Here is a 24,209-nt window from a genome sequence, read left to right on the forward strand (position 1 = left end):
ACAGTTTGTGGGGATGTGTCAGCATAGGACCTGTCCGTTAAATATGCCTGAGGTGTTAAGCCAGCTTCTATATAGTTTAAAGCTGGAGTGTATCTCCAAGCACAGCCCTTGGCAAATATAAGATCTGAAGTTCCATGCTGACAGAATCGATAGAGTTTATAATTAACAGATAAATCAATATTAAGAGTGCACAGTTATTTCTATCTTCGCTCATCAACAGTTCTATTGTTTTAAAAATTGTCACTTTAAATTAAAAAGAATCTAGTTGTAAATAAGAGGTTGGTCACTGGCCAATCCAATCTGCGCATTCAATGAAGTCCTTTCAGTTTTACAAAGGGTTCTAATATTCTTGAGTAGGTTTGTAGCTTGGGTTGTGGATGCTGTGGTTGGTTCGGTCACCGAGCTCGTTCATCAGTTTGCAGATGTTTCACTCCCCTGCTGGGTAACATCATCAGAGCAGTCTCTGATGAAGTGCTGTTGTATTTTCCCACTTTATTTAAACACTGGGGTCCATTGGAGTTAATTACCTCATTTCTGGTTTTTCTTCTCTGTGGTGTATAATTTAGGGTCTAATTCTACATGTTTATTGATGGCTTTCTTGGTGGAGAACCAGATCTCTAGAAATTCCCGTGCTTGTCTGTTTGCCTGTCCTAGGATCCTGACGTTGTTCCAATTGAACTGGTGGTCCTCCTTGTCCGTATGTGTGGAGATGAGTGAGTATTAGTTGTGTCTTTTTGTTGCTAGTTGGTGTTCATGTATTCTCATAGCCAGCTTCCTTTCTGTCTGTCCAATGTAATGTTTGTTGCAGTCCTTGCATGGAATATTGTATATTATGTTGACTCTATCCATAGTGGGTAAGGGGTCTTTGGTTCTAGTTAGCTGAAGGCTTAGTGTTGATGTAAGTTTGTGTGCTACTCTGATGCCCACTGGCTGCAGGAGTCTTGTGGTACTGACCTCAAGATGTACTTGATGTATGGTAATGTGACAAGTGTATAATGGTGTAATGTATCTCCCTGCTGTTGTTTATATGATAGTCATCATCGTACCCAACTGTTTGGGTATCCATTGCGTCTAGACACCTAGTGGAGATATTCCACTTCATTTTGACGTTGTTCTGGGTTGCTGCAGTGTCATGTGGCTCAATTGATCAGCGTTCTTACACAACTCTGTTTGTGGGTGTTGGGGTGGTTACTGTTGAAATTTAGAATTTGATCCAAAACTCACTCATCTCCATAAATACAGACAAGAAGGACTACCAAGTTGATTGGGACAACGTCAGGATCCTAGGACAAGCGTGGGAATCCTAGAGGCCTGGATCACCACCAAGAAGGCCATCAATAAACACTTAGAATTTGACCCTATATACGCCACTCAAAGAAAAACTTGAAATGAGGTAATTAACTCCAGTGGACCCCAGTGTTTAAATAGCAAGTGGGAAAATTCAACAAAGCTTCAACAAAGGATGCACTGATGATGTTATCCAGCAGGCGAATGAAAAGCCTGCAAACTGATGAACCAGCTCGGCGAGCGAACCAACCACGGTACATTACTAAGGGTTCTTCTATTTTTCAAACAAGTTCAGGCCAGATGTCAAAGTTTCTTTTAAACATTGATGATAAGGCAGCAGACCTACCTACTATGAGCTGTATTAGTTCCAATCTTCCATTAGAGTCCCAAATCGTGACGACTGAGAACAGTTACTTCTCACTATATTTCAGAAGATCACCTATATATTCATTAAACCCTATCTCTACATTTGCCTGCCGCTAAATTATCGCTATAATTTATAAAACTTACTAATCTTTTATCTTGTGTTTGAACATGTCTTTAATCAAAATGTGTAAAATGATCTTTAGTTTTGCTTAAATTTACAAGATCTGATGTTGATCCTCTGTCCGGTTCACAATTTCTTCTGTTATTTGATGTAAAGCAAAATAAAATATGATCACAACATTCCCAACTATTCTTCAATTAGACCATATGAATTAATTGTACCAGAATGAATAATTTGTTCTGCTACTTGCTCTGGTACTGGTGGGAAATCACTGGGAGGGTGTTGAGTTGCTGGCACAATCTCCATTAACTTCACATACTTCCACATTGGACCCAGGCTTCACCACAAATGCTAAACTGAGTTGGATGAGGTGAAACCACTCAGTATCTGAACCCGGTTAAATTAGTCAGTGAATCCTACATTTGTTTTAGATAGAAAATGAAGCATGAATTACAGCCCCTGGATCTGGATAATTGAAGACTAGACATGTCCTGAAAGATACATTGACTATGTGATAATTGCTTGCGAATTTCAAACTTCCCATGGTAATTACCCAGTGCCTGGAACCTTTCAAAAGAACTCCCAACTCTAATTTGGTATGAGACACTTCGGAGGACTCCAGTTTACTTACTTGATAGTTACCCAGTATAAATTAGTGGGATTAACTTAGTTTGTGACTTACTTATACAACTGACCCAGAATTATATCTACTAAAGCAACCTCTTCTCCAACCCCACTCTCACAAAAGATACAACCCTGTCCCAGTTCCCCAGTGGATATACAACCTTTGTCAACACACCCATCAACCTGTTATCCTGCTAAAAGAACATCCCAACCCCCAAGACACCTAAATACCCTGAACCAATTTGAATCCCCCCACAACTGACCTACCTTTTATGGTTAGATGCTAAGCTCTTTCTTCAAGAGCTTAGCAATTTCTTGTGAGAGCTAGATGCTTATTTCTCAGTTGGCGGTTTGCTCTTACACAATTTTCAAAAGCCCTCTCCTTTAATACCTTGGATAACATATCAATTCTCGTACAATAGCATTGCTCTGACGTTATCAAAACTAGTAAATTCACTTGTCTGTAGATCGCTAAGTGCTTTGTTTAAATTAATTGGCTGATTCCCAACTAGTCGTCAAAATATCAAAAATGAGTCTAAGGTTTCCAGTCACACAACCAATTGATATATGTTTCAATTCAGAACTGGCTGTAGGTCTTCAGCTACATACAGACACATTTTTCTTTTCTGTATAAATCTCTAAGCTTAGAAAAACACTTTACCTCTTAAAAGAACCATACACCCTTCTCCCTTATCATTTTTTACAAACAACTTGTAGCTTTCTGCCTTCTAATTCAGTTACTGAACACAACTTTGTAACATTCCCATACGAGCATACTCCTGCATCTGCATACCTTATTCACTAACCTTCTGTCAATAACTGTCAAAGTTCCTTTGGGACCTTTAAACATTTTGTTTCCTGGAATACAGCAGCTATTAGTGTGAACGGGCAGTAGATTAGATTAGATTCCCTACTGTGTGGAAAGAGGCCCTTCGGCCCAACAAGTCCACACTGCCCTTTGGAACATCCCACCCAGACCCATCCCCCTATAACCCACACACCCCTGAACATTACAGGCAATTTTAGCATGGCCAATCCATCTAGCCTGCACATCTTTTGGACTGTGGGGGGAAACTGGAGCACCCGGAGGAAACCCACACAGACACTGGGAGAATGTGCAAACTCCACACAGACAGTCGCCCGAGGCTGGAATCATACCTGGGTCCCTGGTGCTGTGAGGCTGCAGTGCTAACCACTGAGCCACTGTGCCACCCCAGTGGGACTGTGGTTTCTGTGAAGGTTCACTGCGATGTTGCATGTTTAGTTTTCTGGTCTGTGCTGATAGTCACGCTGCAAAATTCTGGGAAGACAAGCAGGAAACATTTTTATCTGATTTGTGTCAGAAATATGGCTTCTGATCCAGGTCAGAACATTTTGGGCCATTATCTTTAGACAAAGAAAAGTACCTGTCTAACCATTTTTTATTTTTTGGCAGACCTGCCAGATTCTTTGACATTATAAAGATTCTGTTTGAAAAATCAGGCTTGATAATTCCCTTTATCTGACTGCCCTAATGGCTGTAAAATGGCATCCCCAATATATGGCCATCCTTCTGAGTGCGTCCAGGTGCCATCTTGATAAAGGTTTGAGCATGCATGTGCACACTAAACTTCAGCAAGCACCATATAGAGCAAAAAAAGCCATGCATGAAACACTATCTTGATACCAGTGTTGCCAATTGTAACTCTTTGCTGCACCTGATGTTGCTCCTTAACTCACACAGCTGGATACCTTCCAAACCCATAGCGCTGATCACCTAGGAAGACAAGGGTTGCAGATGCTGGTAAGTGGTGGGCAGGTCAGAAGATAGGAAGTGGTGGGGGTGGGGTAAAGAATGTCCCCATCCCATCTATTCCTAACACCAGCCCAAACAGTGAAATTGGCTGGGGATCATAATTGCCCCTACCTACCATGAGAAAAATTGCAATGCAGTTAGGGCAAGGAGAGTCTCTTAACAATTAGCTTATGGGTAGGCTACCAGCCCAGTGTAAAATTGTGATGAGGCTGAGGAGGCAGGCTGAAGGAATTGTAAAGCTTTGCAGCAAATTCTACAACGAACAATCCATCCTCCCCAAATGGGGTTAAAATTCAGTCCACCTCTGCAACATGCCTTACATCAGCAAACAGAATCTCATGGAAATCTGCTCGCACTTATAGCCACAATTGGAATTCATTGTACAGCAAGGACTGTGTGGGAGGAAGATGCATTACATTGTGGTAATATCAATGGATTTGTGACCCAGAGTCCCAGGCTTATGTTCTGTATGTGGGGTTCAATCCCATTACAGTAAAAAGTGAAATTTGAATTAAATAAAAACCTTTTGAAAGAATAAAATAAAATTAAGAGCACCATGGTGTTGAATCTTTGTATATTTGGCTCCTTCCAGGTTACAGCTGAATATATTTGCAGAATCTTACAAGTTATACTGTTCTAACACAGTGGTTATCATGAATTACACATTTTGAGTAACTGGCACTGTTGATTGGATATGGCAATTGAAGATGTATTCACTAACCTTAAGTACTCATGTCAGGTCATTGAACGTCTTGCAACATTGCGTACAAGCCCTTGCGTCTTGACTGCTTGCTTTGACCTCCTACATCAGTTGTCCAGCCAATCACCATTGCAATTTGTGCCAGTTAAACATAATGGATAGCATGAAGTTGATCAAATGCTTGTAGTGCAGTCAACAGGCGTGGTTTAAGTGCGGATTTCAATCTTAACACCCAGTTCCAGGTCCTTCAAGTTTAGCCCACTGTTTTATCGGAGGAATAAAGGGCTACTATGGTGGAGTAGTAATGTCTCTGAGCCAGGCAATCTAGGTTCAAGTCACCCCTTCTCCAGAGGTGTATAATAATACCTCTGAACAAGTTGATTTAAAAAAAAAATCAGTAGGAGGAAGAACAAGCTAATCAGGCACTAAGTATGTTTGTGAAGGGTGTAGTCAAAGAAATACGTCTTCAGGAAGTTGTTTTGAAAGAAATTAACTTTCAGCTATTTTGGTTGAGTGCCAAATTATATGTAAAGTACTTAAATTTGCTGACAGTGGAGGGAAAGAGCACCAATTCAGTCAAGGAGATAAGTGTGTACAGGGTCTTAGGCTGTAGAGGTTTGCCAAGTTTTTAGAGGGAATTAAAATCAAAGATTAGGATACAAGCTTCTATTTTCCCATTTGTAATGGAATATGTTGGGATGCCAACATTGTATCACCTGCTACATTTGAAAATACAAATTCTAACAAAAGACACTTCTGAAAATCTGGAGAGTGGGTGGTACAAACATTGGCCGTGTGATTTATAGTGAAGGTGATGGCTGTCAACAGTGACATAATATCAATGGTTTGGTTGAAAGGGTAGAAAAGTGGTAAATGAAATTCAATTCAGAGATGTGCGTTTGGGGAGGACAAACAAAGCAAGTGAGTACATAATAAATAGGATGTTGAGAGGGGTAGGGAAAGTGAGAGACCTTGGAGTGAATGTGTTAGGATGGATAGTTCAGGTGGTAAAATAGACGTTTGGCTGCTTTCCTTCATTGGGCAAGGAATTAAATTCAAGAACAGGATGTAATAATGAAACTATATAAGACATTGTTTAGGCCACAGCTGGAGTTTTCTGTGCGGTTCTAGTCACCACATTACAGGAAAAACATAATTGCTTTCAAGTGAGAGTCAGAGAAGATTTCCAAGAATGTTGTCAAGACTTGAAAATTGCAACTCTGAAGAATGATTAGATAGACTAATATTGTTCCTCATAGAGCAGATGAGGCTATGAGGTTATTTAATTGAGATGTTGTTAGGACCAGACCCTGGGATAGGCTCCCCAATTGTTACAGTTCAAGATGGGATATTCTAGACTATTAAGCACCCAGTGAGCATGTTTTAACTGACTCTTCTTGATTCAATCACCCCCTCAATTGATTGCAACACTAATTTAAAAAGGATCCCTTCCCTTATTGATACCTTTTCCCTCATTCCAAAAGAACTTGTGTTTCAAAAGGAGTCAATTTAACTTGACTTTTGGAAAATTAGACAAGGAAGCCAGACCAGACAGCTACTGGATTCAGTGGGCCACTTAATTCTGAATGATCTCCATGCTGGACAATGGGCATGATCCTCGGGCACCTGCTGAATGTGCTCTTACTCTGTCAATATTTCCTTCTGACAATCCGTTATGACTATTTTGGCATGTCTACTATACACTCTGGAAGCACAGAACTGTTTTTCAGGGCACATCAGCAACTTCCATTGGAAGGCTGCAATGAGGACACTTTGCACACAGGGAACAGGCACTCAGCATGCAGACAGGACCGGCTAATCTCAGGGCTGTTTGCTTGCTCTTTTAGCCCTTGCTCACTTAACAAAAACTTGTATTCTTACAACATTCCTACCTTGCCTTGCCTTGATGTTACAGTTAGTGTAGCCACAGAAGTAGTAAGCTTGTCTTGCTATTAAACAGTCCTCAATTCAGGGAACACATATCTTGCTGTATGTCAGGTCCTACTTCAAACTCACAGCTAGTTCATGTGTCTGCAGCTTACTCAGCGAATACATGGCACGTGCAACAAGCAGGTAGCCATTTATTCAACTCTAGTGGGGGGAACCCATGCACACCAGTGATCCCAGTACAGTAAGTCAAATATATTGGCCATGGTCAGGTGTCTAGACAGGGCTCCTGTGTATCTGCAGTACAGGGTGTAACCATGGTTAGTCCGTTAACTCTGTGGCGGCAATTCCAGGGATTAAGACTAAGGTTGTTGGAGAGATTTCCCAGTCAGAGTATATAGGCAGCTCTGAGGGTTCTGGGCATGTCTTGCCCAGGGCTGTCCTTTCATGTTGATTAAGTGGGATGGGGTGGACCATAGTGGGTCCACCAGGTTCATCCAGAGAACCTGAAGGGGCAGGGGTTGTGTGGTGGGGTGAAGGAGACAAATGTACCCTCAGTAGTTTAGTCTTTGGGACTGAGGGCTGAAGGATTGGACAAGGGGTGAAGGGGCAGGATGAGCATCAGGATTTCGAAGAGGGTCAGGCTATAAAGCATTGATGGGAAGATGGCATGATATGGGAAGGGAGTTGTCCATTGTAAGAAGGACCTGGCTTCAAGGAGTTGCTGAGTGACCATTTCTAGGCAAAGTCATTGCATACTATAGGATCTGGGTAGGAAGGCTCGGCAGATGCATATAGACAGGTTGGATGGGGACTTGGGCAAGTGTGAATCCTTTGATGAAATGGGCTGATAGGAAAGGGATGTGAAAATTTGGCTGCACCATAGGAGTGGTCCCTGTCTACCCCTGCGAAGTCTAGGATCCTCTCCTAATAGGAGCAAGGACATGGATGTACAACCCCCGTCCCCCAACCAACCTGTATGGGTGGCACAGCAATTAGCCCTTTTGCACATGAGAGAAAGATGGTGAGGTTTTCCAAAGGGCTGAGGAGGTGGAGTAGAGAGCATGTAGGATTAAGGGTATGGTGTGGGAGGCTGAGGGGGAAGAGCAAGTGAGGGAATGTGTTGCAGGCATTAGTGAAGCTGGTGAAAGTGAGTACATTAGCAGAGAGAGAATGAATGTGAGATAGCAAAGTATGGCACTTGCCCTGATATAACAGGGAAGGCCATTGACCTTCATGCAGCACTGTTGGCCATTCATTCACACCCTGGAGACATCATCGACACAGCTGGTAAACTCAGACCAGGCTGGCAGTGTCTGGTGTCACAGCCTGCTCTGCCAGCCCTGGGGAAAATGGACACTTCTCTTTCACACCACCCTACAAACCAGTCAATGAGCAGGGCAGCTTTAGAATACTTATGCTCATTCAGGTGCACTGCAGAGTTTTAAAGATGACACTGGTATAAGGGATTGCAATTTTTGGGTGGATATCCACTGAATGGCAAGGTAAGATGGGACAGAAATTGGACATGGGAGACACCACTGGGGTGTGGTAGGTCATGAATGAGGTGAATTTTGGAAAATATAGCGAGAGAAAGTAAATGAAAACTGCTTCAAAAGCCCAATGTTTTTGGACTTGACCAAAAAAACCATAAGATGTCCTCTAAATTGTATACAAAGAGTGGTTAGTTGAACGTTGCAGTGACAGTTACCATAGAATTGACCTATTAATTTTTGAGATTCTGGATTTTGTTGCCTGATTGAAGATTCTTTGTGAATCAACATTTTTAAAAAAAATTAGTTTGTGGCACTGAATGAGAGAATCTTCCTTTTTGTCTGGCTGTTAGTTTGCTGGCTTCTAGCACTGAGTGAGAGTTGCTCTTACCTGCAATAAGAGGCATGTAGGAGATACTGACTGTGATCTTCACAGCTCACCAACTCTAAAAATCCAAGCTGGTACACATGGGAGCCTTCAGTCCCATTGGTACATACCAGTAGAGTTGAAAATAGCATTTTAACCCTTGACCTTTTGTATTTTTTGGCAGGAAGGACACAATTTGGGACATAATCTGCAGAGGGTGGAATCATCTCTCTCTTGGTATTTTAGTAGTCGCAAAAGATCACAATCCCATCTGTTTTGACTTGCTGCTTCATCACTAATGAGTTATTATTGAAGTCTTGATCACATCTATAAGTTTGAAATTCCATGGATCTTTTGCTCCAGATTTAAATCTGTAGTATTTTCGATTGCATTGACCCTCCTCTCAAAATAAATGCATTTTAGAATTACAACTTTAATATGCCAACAGTATTTTAGGGTTTTGGCCTGTGTCGTGACAATATACAAAATAATGAGGGACTTGAATATAGTGGACAGACAAGACCTGTTACCTCTAACAAAAAGGTCAGTTATTGGGCATACAAATTTGAGGTGATCAGTCGAAGATTTACAGGGGACATGAGGAAAAAACCTTGTCACCCTGAGGATGGTCGGTGTTTGGAATTTGCAACCCAAATTACATTGAAGCAGAAACCTGCAACTCATTTTAAACTGTCCTGGATGTACACCCGAAGCTCTCTAACCTGAAATGTTATGGACCAGGAGGCAAGCAGAATTAGAATGGGGAGCTAGTTTATTTAGCCATTGCAGGCATGATGGGCTGAATAGTCTCTTCCTGTGCTGCGATGGTTCTATGCTTGTCTGGCTTTAGATCTTATGCCTCTGCCTGTCTATTACTGTAGCTGGACGAGTCGCTGAACCAGATCAGGAAGCTGCAGCGTTCCTTAGATGAACAGACAGAACTGAATGACAACCTTCAAGTCCAGTTCGATCACTTGCAGACCAGGTAAGACACCAAGAAGCGGGGCTAAGTCTCGGCCACAGGGTGTCGCTCGATCACTTATATCCATGAAGTAAAGTAGGGAGATGCAGAGGACAAAATTCAAAAAAAAATGATGGCTTTCATCACTGAACTTGTTGGTTAACCTTATTAAAACTGTGATGGGCAAAGAAAGAACAACTAAGTCACAGGTCCACACCTGCACTGTGTAGCAGTTGATCAGGCAATTGAATACCATCCAACATGCTGCCATTGAGCCGGGGTCAGGTAGCGTGTTTTAACCATTTATTATTTGAATGTGTTTTTTCCCCAAGTTCCGTCATGTCATATGTACTCACACCCACACTCTTGCCATTGGGTTACTGACCTCAGTTATCCCATTGTAGGGAAACAGTACATGAAGAAAAGCATGAGCTTTGTCTCCCATGTCCAATTCTTCAATCTGCACTTGCATTTAATGACACTGTTTTAAACACACCACCTCACAAACTGTAGGGAGCGATGTAATTGTGAATAAATTCATCAGCTGAGGACTGAAAAGATTTTCTTTGAGGATGTAACTAAGCAAGTGTCACTGGGTTTTTTTTCGCTATTTTGAAGATGCAAAATGGAGCCAGAATGCAGATGGTTGGTAGAGAACAAATTTTTGACAGACGGGGCACAGATAGGTCTTCCTTATTATTCATGGCTGTGGTAGCGCAGTGTTATGAATGGATTTCAAATGGGCCAAAGATTATTATGTGTAAGGAACATATTTTCATGTCACAGCTATGTGGTAATGGTAATAAAAATGAAAATAATGTCATAAAATACCAAAGTGGCTTTACGTAGGTACTCTTAATGATTCTGTTGCTTTTAAAATTCATTGTGTTTCCACTGTGTGAGCATTTGAATAGTTGAAACAAAAAGATGTTGCAAAAAGCTGAATGCGTTTAGACTTAACATGTACCCCTTTACACAACCGTTTATACTTACAGCATGTAGCTGCTTTTTATGTATAACCAGCCAAGGATTTGCATTCTGAGAAGAACATTAAATGAACAAGAATTAAAATGTATCTCAAATTCTGCAACAGGGAAATGAAAACTCATTTCCTTGTCAGGGTACTTGGCACCTTTTTATTAATAATTTTCTGTCTTGATTGGTTTAAGGAAATTTAATATACTTCAGGTTAATTATAATTATGTGTAATCACATATAGCCTGCTTACATCACGGCAAGGTAGTTTTCCTGTTTGGGGAAAATTGAACAGTCCAATTTGTTCACCACAAGGGAGCTAGCTTTTTTTTCTATAGCATCTGTGACATAATAAATACACAAAATTTGCAGGTGAGATATGAAAGGTTATATTTTATATTTTGCATTGCTGACTTTGCTGACAGTATAAAATGATACAGTCAACAATTTGCTGTAGTGTAGTGTAAATTAAAACTAGGTATAAATGCATGATGTGGAGATAGACTAAAAGCTATCTGTCAACAGGCATGAATGGTTGATTGCAAGCAGCAGCAGAAATCTGGAATCCATCATCTCTTAGCATAATGCATTGCTTTATAACGCATTACTAATTCAAAAAGAAAGCTTATCTGTTGGACTTTGTTTGGTTTTTCAGAGCAATGCAAAATGCAAAACATAGGCTGCTTTTCCACCAAAGGAAGTAAATAGAACATGGAAATAAAGAAGGCTTAGATTAAATTTGTAAGTCTTGAATTTACTAAAAAAAATCATCTATGGCTGAAAGACCTATCATTAATATGCAAATAAATCCTCAACGTCTGGTGAGGGAGAGGTAGCCTGCGAATTGCTTCCCAAGCTTGACATATCATCCTATAACCTCCCATTGATCTTCACCAAGTCATACATTTACACATTAATTTTCTGTTAAACTCTCAACAGCAAGTTAAGTCCGGTGATTAGTAGCATGAGCACCGTTTACATGGAGTGGGAATGTTGCTGCTTTGGAAAAGATCACGAGCCAAAAGGCACAGTTTTTAAATTTTTTTTTGCAAAAGAAACAAGTGAATGGTGAGAAAAAATGTTCTTTCACACAGCACATAGTTGGAGTTTGGAGTACGCTGCCTGAAAATATAGTGAATGCAGGTTCAAATGAGGCATTCAAGAAAGGATTGGATGATTATTTAAATAGTGTGCACGCAGGGCTATGAGGAAAAGACAAGAATTGGGCATTAAATAAAATGCTCAGAGTGGTGCCAATACGATGGGATGAATAGCTGTCTTCTATACCATAACAATTCTGTGTTTCTGAAATGTTAATGACTATGAATCAATCTCTTTTTAGAAATATTACATAGCCAAATTTGACTGTTTCTGACGTTTCCTTAATCTCTCATTCCCTTTCTCCACCTTCTCTCTGTTTGGAGTATTTACATTAGATTTACCCATTTTTATTCACCTTCCTTCTCAGCCCTTCCTCTGTTTATTTCTCAATCTTTTAATTGTACTGATTCAGAAGATACCCTTGATTCCCCTAGGTTCCAATGAGCCCATTTGCTCTCAATTCCATTATTAACTCACACTTTCAGCCACTTTATGGGAAAACAAATTTTTGACCTCCAGGACAAAGGCATAATTCTAAATAAGGCACATCATACATTGCTGTCCTATGGCAACTTTTGAACCGTCATCTTTACTAACTAACTTTATCAGTTTTGGGTTAGCGCTATGATTAGTGGCCAGCAATCTTGAATTAGAGAAGAGAAAAATCAGCTACTCTTCCCACTCTTAAAATTTGCTTGCGAATACTGAGTGAGAGCAGCTGAGAGGCTGTGACCATCCGACTCCACAGAGGGGGTCCAAATGTTTTGGAAATGGTAGTCAGGTGGATGATTGGTAGCAATATTTTAACAAAGATCTGTAGCTCAGGTTATGGTTGGACTTGTTGGTTCGCTGAGCTGAGTGGTTTTCACGAAAACGTATCGTCTCCCTCCTAGGTGATATTGTCAGTGCTGTGTAGCCTGCATTGACATGCTGTTGCTCAATAGAGTCTACACAGCACTAACAATGTCACCTAGAAGGGAGATGAAACATTTACATGAAATCCAGGCAGCTTGGCGAACCAACCAACAACTCCGATTGTTAGGGAAACTGTAGTACCAAGGATGCAGATTGATTTTGGATAGGCATTCCTAATCAAGACAATACAGTCAAAGATAGAAAAAAATGGAAATTACCATGTAGACTAGAATAATTTGTTTTAAAACATATTGTTAATTCACTCTCATAATTTCTTAAACATAAGACAAACCAAGAGGGTGAGCAGGCCATTTGGCCCTTAGAGCCTGCTCTATCATTCAATATGATCGTGGTTGACCTATCTCAAAACCGTATTTCTGCTATCTGCCCATACCCCTTTAATGTCTTAAATCTAGAAATTCATCAATCTTGTTCTTAATTATATTGTGACTTGGCTTCCAGAGCCCTCTGTGGTACAGAATTCCATAGGTTCACAACCTTTGAATGAAGAAATTTTTCATCATCTCAGTCATAAATTGTTTGGAGTCCCCTGGAAGAAACAGTTTATGCAATTAACATGTTGTTAATCCCCTGCAATAACTGAATTCCTGTTATTTCAGAACTTTGGAATTGTTTGCATTAAAGAAAGCTAGTGTGGAAGTCTCAGCTAAGTACAGTACTGTTACTCTTCCAACTACCTTGCTATCTACTTTGTTCAGACTAATGGTCTGCAAGGTATACAATGATTAAGGCAAGGATTATCTGCATAATGTTAGAATCACTGGAGACTAGTATCATTGCTGGAGACTAGGATTCATTCACACGTATGGTTTGCTTGTAATTCAGGATACTACTATTATCCAGATGGGAATCAACCTGGGATGTGAAGTGACCAAGTGTGAATGCCACTGGACACCCATCCTCTGCTACAAGTTACATGTGAGAGCAGAGAAGGAGCCACATTGTTGCTTCCAGAGGAGTGGGACAGACAGAGCTTCTTGCTGCAAAGAGGAGTCACTTGAGGAAGTTGGAATTTGGTGTTTGTAAAATGCTAGGGTGGAAAGCATTGTGTAATCCCTTTAAAAGATCATGTGCTTTTTCTGTGCTTAGAGATTTAAAATTGACGTCTGTGAGCAGCAGCTTGAAAGTTTGTAAGTACACAGAAAACCTCACCGTCCCAAGTTTCAGTCATTTGAAAATGGATTGCAGTGCAAAATTAAAGTCCAGGTGTTGGATTTTCATTCCTCATTGCAGCTAGAATGGGCGACTAAACTTATCCCTGCTGGATTGGCTCCATCCTCAACCTCCTGAACGTTTTTTTTGTGTGGACATGAGAGGATAACAGTGAGTAATTGGCAGAAGACTAGATGAAGTGCTTGAGGATGACAGGCAGTGGTGGGAGGTGGCAATGCTGCAGGCAGTGCGGGGTGCCCTCTCTTTGTCCCTCAGGGCACATGCAGCTGCACAGCACCCTGTAGAGGAGCTTCTCCATTTCCCTGTTTGCACCTCTCTGTACCTTTTAGTTCTGAGTTGAAGTTCAAGAGTTGGACAGAGGTTGACTCCATCTTGAAGCTGCCCCTTCCTCACTTACCCTCTGTTACGCAGGCTGCAGATTTCAAGCTACGTTCAGTGGCTCCCCATATTCAAGATCCTATCCACTATCTGTAGCTGTGAGCCTGTTGCCATTGCAGCATCAGAGAGTGACCCCAAGAAAACAATGTGGAGCAATATTGGAGCAGTATCTTGCCCAGAGACAGTTCTTGCTTCCGTTCCCTGAAGCTTGGCAAAAATGCTGCCTCAAGTATTTGACTAATTATTTATAAGTACAGCAAACTGTTTGTTAACTATTGGACCTATTGGACCAGGAATATCCTGGTTGATCAAATATTCTGGATAATCAAATGTGCGACAAAGTTGGGTGGAATACTTGTGAATTAGGAGGTAGGAAGTTAGAATTTGGTGTTGTAAAATGCTAGGATGGAAAGCATTGCGTGGCTCCTTTAAAAGATCATGTGCTTTTTCTGCGCTGAGAGTTTTAAAACTGATGTCTGTGAGCAGCAGCTTGAAAGTTTGCAAGTATACAGAGACCGTCCAACCTGGAACATTTCTATCAGAAGGCCGTACAGTTAGCAGGTCAAGAGACAGTTTTTGCCAAGACAACAAGCTTTTGAATTTAACCAATCAATTTGAACTGGGCACTTAGATACCCAAAACCTATTAAATCTAAATCTGATGGCTTTGACAACATAGGATCAATCTGATTGTAGAAATATTGATATGTCATCAAGGCTATAAAAAGAAGGGGGCAGTTGGACAAAGAGCTCGAGCTAGCTGCTATCTGCCAAAGCTAAAGGCCCTCAGCTCTCAAGAGTGAATTGCTGGCTCTCAAAGCCTCCTCTATGTCTCAGGGGAAGCACCAGCTAAATAATAGTGCTGCCGACGGCCCAACTAGTTAATGTTCCTGACAGGAGAATCGACGGAGAAGGTATTCCTGACAGAAGAATCAATGGAGAAGGCACAGAACATTCTCAAGGACATGTAGCCTGGCTGTAATTCTAAGAAACTAAATTCTTTTCTTTTATATATAAGTGGGACTTGTATTTATTCAAACAGCAAACCATTAGAATCTTGCTTTATCAAGAAATAGCTAGGAGTTAGAAGGGATTTATTTGGTTTGGTAATAGTTTAATTAATTTGCTCACTGTTAGAGTTAGATAAATAACTTGTTACTTGTTGATCGTCAAGTGAGTGTTAAGGATTTTATTTTATTTAACCACCAGAAGTTGACTTTCACAGTCCTTTTACAGATTATAGGGCAAGGTGCTCATTGGGTGTTTTGGTTTTATTTCTGAGCGGAGGAGTCAGCCTCCACTTTATAACAAGAGGTTCGCATAATTAATTTAATATAATAAGTAACAGAAATGTAAATCAGGCATATACACATCACTGTTATACTTTATTTACAGCAAAAATCATTTAAATAAGAATATGACTTTGCCTTAAACAAAATATACTGGCAGAGAGCCTTCTCACTCACTCTCAACTGACTTCTCAGACATTATGGTCGATTATGGTATGTAAGGAGAAATTGACTCAGTTGGATCAACTATTGATATTTTGTGTGGCCATTCCTTTGTATGTGGCTGCATCAAGCTGTGTGTAGACCCTTGGTTTACAAGTACCAAGTGTCATTATGTACTGAAGTTCTACCTGTCCTGAGTGTTGCGAAAGATTGGTCTGGCCTTATTGCTGTAGAACATTTCGAGTGTTATACTTCCCTGATTCACCTGTCCCCCTTGGAAAAATTTGTGAAGAAAAATACTTTTACCACAAGTCCATCAGACAGTGGTCAGTATTTAGTGTCCTCGAGACAGGATTTTATAATCCATATTCAACAACGAAATTGGTCACCAATTCCTAATTTCCTCCCTGCTGTCCATCCATTTGTAGGTGAGGATGATGATATCTTTCCTTACGATTTGCACATGATACCTGCCAGGAGTATACTGTTGTGCACCTCCAGCAGATCCTGGCCTGTCAAGCCACACAGAGCAGAATATAATTCAGCTGGTAAGCTGTCGCATCCAGGAGTTTTATTCACTTCAAAGGAGTTAGGGGCCTTGGTCAGCTTGTCCAGAGATAATGGCTGGTCCAGCCTTTTCCATGGGCTGCCATCTAAGATCTCCATGACAGAAGGCAGCCACACCTGGGAGGCTGCATTGTCTGTGAGCTCCATGTCATACAGTTTGATGTAAAAGGATTTGCTGATCCCCAGGATGTCAGACTGAGAAGACAATACTGGGCTATCTTCTTCCTTTAGGCTGCAGATGATGGAACTCTCTCTCTTTGCATCTTCTGGAAGAAGAAATACACACTTCATCCTGCTGCAGAGATGACTCTGGACGCAAAGATTATCTCAGAGGCCTCTGAGGCAAGGAGTGAGAGCTGGCTCTTCACCTCCTGGAAACCCTCCATGACATCAACTCCCATCATCTGCAGCAGGAGCGGGTTCTGCATACTTTTCCAGAGTTTTGAAAGTTTTTCCTGTCTCTGTCTTGCTTTTTAAATACCTTTTGAGGATAAAGAACTTTTTGATGTTCCTCTTGACTGTTTCCCACCAATCTGCTGGAGACTCAGAGGGATTGACAGTTTACCAATTTATCCAAGAGGGACAGGTGAATTAGGGAAGTATACTTACTTGGAGCGTTCAACGGTAACAAGGCCAGACCTATCTTTCCAATATGTCATCTCTTTCTAGCTCCTCTGTTCTGGAGTCAACAGTTTCACGTTCAGTTTGCACATTTCCTTGCCAACCTGTTGGTCCCCGGCAGGTGACAATCAGCCAGCAGGAGGCAGTCGTCTGGAAAGTACACCAACTTATGTTGGTGGATTTGGTTGAGAATGTGCAGAACACAAAACAGGAAATCTGTCTTTGAGCGACAGACCTGTGTGGTCATGACCAGGTGCATCTAGGCTGTGCTCCGTTTATAGGGGCACAGAAGACGTTGCGTAGCTTGAGAACTTTAACTATTTCCATCCTGTGTGTGGAGTCCAGTTTGCCATCATCCATCTGCATCAGTGATGCAGTTGAAACCTCTGGCCAGAATGACCAGTCTGAATATTGGCAGCAGCAGTGGAAGATGCTGCAGGACAGCCAGCCGCCCAAACTTTACCACAGGGAGTTACACATGAATTAGTCTCAGGGGAGTGTTCTTGTACATAGCGTCTGCTTCATGGAGATGCCTACGCACTACCACCTCAACCTGGGAGATGGTGAAATTACCTCCTCGCAGCAAAGTACCCAGGCTGAAACTCCAGGTAAGCCAAATTGGGGAGACATTGCGTAGTCAGTTGAATGCTATACACATTAATACTAGCGATTTTTAAATCCATTTCAGATTTACAGAAATTTCCAGAAACCTAATGTTTATTTCCCCAAATTCTCAGTACTGAGACAGTCTTTGCAGCCCTGTGGTGTGGGCAAACACTGTTGGACCCTCATAGGGCTGAGTTAAGTAACCTGTTCCTTCCTGGGGTTGTTGCCCAATTTCAGTGTCATCAGAGTGAAGACAAAGCCAGGAAGGTCCAGTTCTGAGTCCAACAGAGGGAATGTCATGCTCTGCTCCTTCGTTTGAAGTGTCATTGCTACTAGTTCCCCTGTGTTGTGGTCTGGAGGACCCCTTGATTCCTGACAGTGAAGGATTGGGTTTCATGATGTCCTTTTGTGTCCGGGTTGAGGGTTGCTTCACGCCGGCTCCCTAGTGGTTTTGTTTCTTTTTTCCGGCTGATGGCTATTCCCCCCCCCGCACCCCAATAATCCTCATCAGAGGAGCTGCAAGATCATTAATATAGCAAGCTGGCAAGAAGCATGGCTGTCAATGACCCTAGTTGTGGCACTGTTTACTTGTGAGTGAGGTTGATACTTATTCATGTCAGTCATGGGAACCAGTGTTTCCAAAACTTTTCATGATCCGTTCTTTTGAAGTCAATCAATCTGATATTGCAATTGTACTACTAGAGATTGAGTTGTTTCCATAGCAGCAGGATTGACAGCCAGGACAAGAGAACCAATTCCTCACGTCACATGGATCCATGATCTAATGAATTCAAACTGAAGCAAAATGCTTAGAAAAAGATATTGTGAAACTAGAAATTAAAGAACAATAAGGTAATAGTATCTAATTTTTCAACAATCAGCAACTTCACATTTTACTCAAATACCGAATAATTGTTTTTTATATACAATGCATCTTAATCTTCATATCTAATAAAAATTGCCAAACTCTTATTGGCCAGAATCTTCCCAGACCCATAATGATGTGGGTTGTGGCAGGAAATTTGAGACCATCACGTAATAAATCGGTTGAAGGCTTTCTTCATATCAGGAGCAACAAGTCACATTTTCTCGTGAAGTTCCTGACATCATGATTAGATTCACACTAGTGACCGTAAAGAGGACTATTCACATGGATTATTGCTCATTATCACCCTCATTACTACTTAGTCTTGTCTCATCAATATGCATTCTCCTACCAACCGCTGGAGAGAAACTAAACACTGCAGTAGCTATGTTTGTCTACCTGGAAATAATGGAGCCTACTTACCGAAGTAGCTATCACCTGCCATTTACCCAATGCCAATAGATGGTGCAGGAGCTGTACGCTTCACACTTTACTTCCTCATGAGACCTTCATCCTGCATCACTATGTACTCCTGCAGACTGTGGCAAATGCACTGACCTATGTGACAACGTCAGGTCGGTCTAGTCGGATATGGATTTGTGGCTTCCTCTGCAGGTTGTGGGGAAAAGGACATGCAGGATTTTATTCTTGCATGTAATTTACAGTAAGAATACAACAAAATATAGTAAAAGCTTTCATTTGTCACCATGATTTGGTGCCATTTTGAATAAGATAAAAAGAAAGATATAGTTTAGACAGAATTCAGCAGTCATGAGCCAGCTCATCATCATCAATGATGCCTGTGCCAATGTCCCTTTTCTACAGCGTTACCGCCATCTGCACCAAACCCAACCAACATTGAAGTTGCCAATCCTCAAGTGCCATCTTTCGCCATTGAGTCAAAACTCCTCTGCCACCGTCTCGCCGCCACCTGCACTGAATCAACCAATGTCAAAGTCATATCATTTTCTGGTGGGCCCACCTCAATGATGCTGTGATGTACTTCCACCATTGCTATGCCACTGCCAGTGTTGGACCCAACCAATGACAAAATTGCCAATCCTGAGGCATCATCTTTCACCACTGGGCCTACCTCGCCAATGTCACCTCTGTCGATTGCAACAGCTGCCAATTCCAATGCTAGGTCCTGTGCTTGCCTCAGAATAGGAAGTAAAGGCTCACTTGAGATCCACACTGAGCCCACTCTCCTCCAAGCTGGGTCCCCTTGAGGTCCTCACTGGGCTCTCACCACTGCTGTGGCCACCTGAGCTTGGAAGAGGTAAGTGAGAGTATAGAGAGAAAGAAAACAATAAAAGTGGGCAGAGCGGACAAGCTCCAGCTCATTGCCATCTTGATCCAATGAACACTTCCTTTTCTTGGACATTTCCTCCTCTTCACCATCCCAGCCACCGGGGCCTTCAGGTTGCGGTCTGCAAAATGCAACACCAACTTCACCTTTTCTGCCACATCTGGGAGGAATATCAGCCACTGTACAGGACAGCTTTGGATTGCCAGGCTTGACTGGCTTTTTAAATATGGAGTCAGCATCAGGAATTCTGGGTTACCTTGGTTTATTGCAGCAACATTGATCACTTCCATCTGTGACAAGTGTAGGAATCAGGTTAGCATGGGGCAGGGGAATGAGGTAGTGCATGTTAGGCAGTTAATAAGGCAAGTTGGGGGATAATTGCTCAAGAGCACTCAGCTGTCACGGAGAGAAACTTATTGTGAAATTCAACATCAAATGATATTTTGCAAGGTCAGTAGGGTGGGTGGGGTTGGTGGGAAAATTGGGAAGGGATAGTTCAACTTATTTGTTTTCTTTTTGTCTCATGATTGATGGTCTTTGTTGCCTAGTTTCAAGCAGGTAAGGAGGAACAGGATTAGGCCATTCAGCCAGTTGTGTACATTTGTAACTACATGGAATGGTATTGGAAATCAGTGTTTCACTTTTGCTTCCTTGATGTCAGCACCACATACGAATATCTTTGTTCCACTAACATTTTTCTGAGTAACGTTAGTGAAACCAGCCATTTTTCTGCTAAATGGAAATAAGATGGGTCTTGAAGATTTCGGACGATGAAACTGTTATGATGCAATGCATTAACACTGTATTCATTTCGCTCATCAGAATGTGAACACAGACTCATGGCTTGGGAGTCTTCTCTGCTTGTTGTCAGTCATGAAGGGAGTTTGAGCAGACTAATCCAGCCTTGAGTGGGCATGGGTCCATAGTGCCAAACTAATGATGGCGGCTCATGTGTTTGATTCCTGGAGAATGCCAGTAATTGGAAATGCCACATTATCATGGGACATTATCTTCTGACAAAGTCAAAGACATCTGCATTCAGCCATTGGTGACCACGTCAGATGTGCTCATTCTGATGTTTGGAGGTAAAATATTTCTGCAGTGTTCAATTCCTCATATCACTGACATTTTAACAATTTTATTATAAAACAGGTTTCATCCATAGAATCCCTGCAGTGTGGAAACAGGCCCTTCAGCCAACAAGTCCACACCAAACCTCAGAACAACCCATCCAGACCCATTCCCAAAACCAACCTAATCTACACCCCCCTGAACAGTATGGGCAATTTAGCATGGCTAATCTACCCAGCCTGCACATCTTTGGACTGTGGGAGGAAACCCACACAGACACAGGGAGAATGTGCAAACCCCACACAGATAGTTGCCTGAGGGGGAATCGAATCCAGGCCCTGGCGCTGTGAGGCAGCAGTGCTAACCACTGAGCCACTGTGCTGCCCTGTTTAATTCATGAACTGCTGCTCGTGTATAGATTTGTAGCAGCACAGAGATATTGTGTGTGATATTGTTATCATTTATTTCTACACCATAGTGAAAGGATTCTCAGTTAGGGACTGTACTAATAATTACAGTGATGTATGAATGTGTTCACATGCTGAGTACATGTGCATCTGTACACAAACCTACTGTCATATGAATATATGCCATGTCATTGTTCAAATATTTAAGAGAAAAATTCAAATGTGTGATCAATTCAGAATGATGATTTGAATGTACATTACTGTGGTATTTTCATTATAATATAAATGATATGATTTCTTTAAGAGTTGGACTGGTCATTCAGCTGAACTGGTCAGTGTGGAGGTGGTGAGCTTTGACACAGGAGCTGTTGTTTATCAGGTGGTGTAGGCACTCCCTTACCCTGCTGTTTAATTTCTGGGTTGGGAAGGCCTATGCTCAACCTGCTTGCAAGGCTTCCAACTGAGATCCTCAAGCATCCTTTATTGCCTGCATCCTGCGACCACCCTCCCCCTACCACCACCTGTCCCCACTGGGATTAACTCAGCGGCAAGTGGGTCTGTCGCCACGCGGTACTCACGAAAGCTGCTATCCTTTAGGCAGTTCGGTTCACAGAATTGATCCCTCAGTCAGCAGCACTCCAGAATCCTGAGAGTCTGGAAAGTGGGCTAGGGCGGTCCTGCTGGGAGCCAACAGTCTGCCTTTTGTTTCCAACACAGCTGCCCGCCATTGCACGTCGTGGATGCTGTCTGATCCTGAGTCTCCGGAGATGCTGTTCTGTCAGCAGTCACAGCCTCCTCCATGGCGATGCTGAGCACAAGCTGCCGGCCTTGACTAAATAGGCAGTAGCTCTTGTTAGCCAGGTCTCCTGCCTCCGGGCTACTGATTCCAGTCGTTGGTTGACTGTCAGCCTGTGGTTTGACAAGACCTAGAAGCAGCATAGGTCTCTCATTGGCTTTCTTACCAGCAGCTGAAGTAACATCAGGAGTGACATAGGTCTTGTGAAGCAGAAACTTTAAAGGAGATGTTACCGTGTAGATCACGTACCCAGCTTGAAGAGTGTAAATGGCTTGTAACCTGTTGAATAAACACTAACCTTTGACTCCAGCAACCTCTGCTTCATAGCACCGTCAGCAGCTCTCTTCAATGATAGACTGATCAGTGTCCATTTGCTGCTTTGGATTTGTCGTGCTTTTTGTCCACAGTCATAACCTGGGCAATTTTCCATATTACCGGGTAAATGTCAGTGCTGTGATTGTGGTTGAATTGTCTAAAGACTGTCTTTTAATTTTTGTTTTTCTTAAAATCTTGCGGAGTGAATCAAATTACCTTAAGCATCTGTGGTGGGGACCCAAGGAGAAGGCCAAGATGGATCAGTTCCATGGCATTTCTGGCTGAAGATGGATACAGATATTTCAGCCTTCTCTTTGCGGATGTGCCAGACTCCCCTCTCATTGAGGAATTGGATATTAGTGGAGCCTTATTCTCCTAAGAGAATAGAATATCCTTTTTCCATGATCATTCAATTCTGAGTGAAGCAAGACCGCAAAGCTTAGAACTGCTCTGTTGATTGTGAGATTACTTAGCCTTGTGTATTGCATGCTGCTTATACTGTTCAAATCATAAGTAGTCCTGTGTTGTAGCTTCACCAGTTTAACCCTTCATTTTTAGACATGTCTTTTACTGCTTCTGGCATGCCCTCCTGAACTCTTCATTGAACCAGGGTTGATCTTCTGGCTTGATGGTAATGGTAGAGTGGAATATATGCTGGACCTTTGATGTTGGATATTATGGCTGAATGCGATTCTACTACCATTGACTACACATGATGCCTTGTCTTGAATTACCGGCTCTGTTTGAAATCTATCCTATTCAGCACAGTGATAGTGCCACATTAGCACTGCAATAAATGTCTGCAGTACAAAAACAGGACTTGATCTTTGCATTATTGTGCAGTGGCCAATCTTCCTGATATTGTGGATTGATGCGACTACAACTGGTAAATTGATGCCAACAAGGTTACGCAGGCTTTTCCTTCTTGTTGGTTCTTTCACCATCAGCCACAGATTCTGCCTAGCAATTATTTCCTATAGTATTAAGTCAGCCCATTCAGTAGTAGTGCTACAAAACTCCTGCTTGCCTTGGTGATGTGCCTTGGAGATTCCACTCAGAGTACTCTCTGAGCCTTTGTTATCCCCAATGCTTTTTTTCAATTGGTGTTTAACATGGAGGAGAATAGATTTATCAGCCAAGGGTGGGGTGGGAATTGTGGCCTGAAGTATTCAGCAAAATGTTTCTTTGCCAATGTTTGACCTGATACCAGGAGATGCAGACTCAGTTTTGAGAACTCCCAGGTCAACTCCTTTTAGCCTGTACACCATATGCCATCACTTCTGCTGGGACAGGATATACCTGGCAATGGTAATGTTGGTGTCTGAGGCATTATCTGTAGGAATGATCCTGTGAGAAAGACTATGCCAAGCTGTTTTGATGTGAGCTAAATATTAGTCAAGAGTACTATTGCAGAGTAGGTAGGTTTGGGTTTGCTGTAATGAAATAAAAAAAACTATGGATGCTGGAGAGCTGAACAATCAAAACGAAACAAAAATTGCTGGAGAGTTCAGTAGGTCTGGCAGCATCTGTAGAGAGATTCTGGGGTTTACTAAACTTGAAACATTTAACCTGTTTTTTTTTCTCCACGCCTGCTGAGTTTTTCCAATAGTTACTGTTTTGGTTTGTTTGTGTTGCCATAGTCATGTCCAGTACTTAGGTTGGTGCCGTTTGGCTCAGCTTAGTTTTGTTCCTCTCTTTAGATGTCATAGATGTATGATACATTTCAGAGTTGAGGCTATTTTAAGAGGCAGCCGCATTGCTGAAAGTTTGGAGTCATATGTCGGCCAAAATGGCAGATTTCCTTCCCTAAAGGCCAAAAGAGTTTTTATAACAATTGTCTATAGTTTCATGGTGGCAGTAATCTAGCTTTTAATTCAAGATTTATCCATGGAGTTCATATTTCATTTGCTGTCGTGGGATTAATGTTAGAATGTTACGCTATCCCCCTGGATTATTTGTCCACTGACACTATCACTACACTAACACCTCCCCTGATCAGAGATAGCAACAGGAAACAATAGGAAATTAGTCATGCACA

General features: G+C 41.8%; 1 protein-coding gene across 4 annotated transcripts in view; it reads left to right on the top strand.

Annotated features, from left to right (window-relative positions):
- LOC125451394 (coiled-coil domain-containing protein 102A-like) overlaps positions 1 to 24,209 on the top strand; it is a 554,142-nt gene that overhangs the window by 297,976 nt on the left and 231,957 nt on the right. For 3 of the 4 annotated variants that reach the window (XM_048528428.2, XM_048528431.2, XM_048528429.2), the window contains one exon: positions 9,522 to 9,625. In XM_048528428.2, the coding sequence (XP_048384385.1) occupies positions 9,522 to 9,625 (104 nt within the window). Of the gene's footprint in view, positions 1 to 9,521; positions 9,630 to 24,209 lie in introns of those variants that run through there. The other variant, XM_059646003.1, reaches the window with a different exon arrangement.

The sequence above is a fragment of the Stegostoma tigrinum genome, chromosome 5 (assembly GCF_030684315.1).
Source record: "Stegostoma tigrinum isolate sSteTig4 chromosome 5, sSteTig4.hap1, whole genome shotgun sequence".
In the NCBI taxonomy this organism is placed as follows: Eukaryota; Metazoa; Chordata; class Chondrichthyes; order Orectolobiformes; family Stegostomatidae; genus Stegostoma; species Stegostoma tigrinum.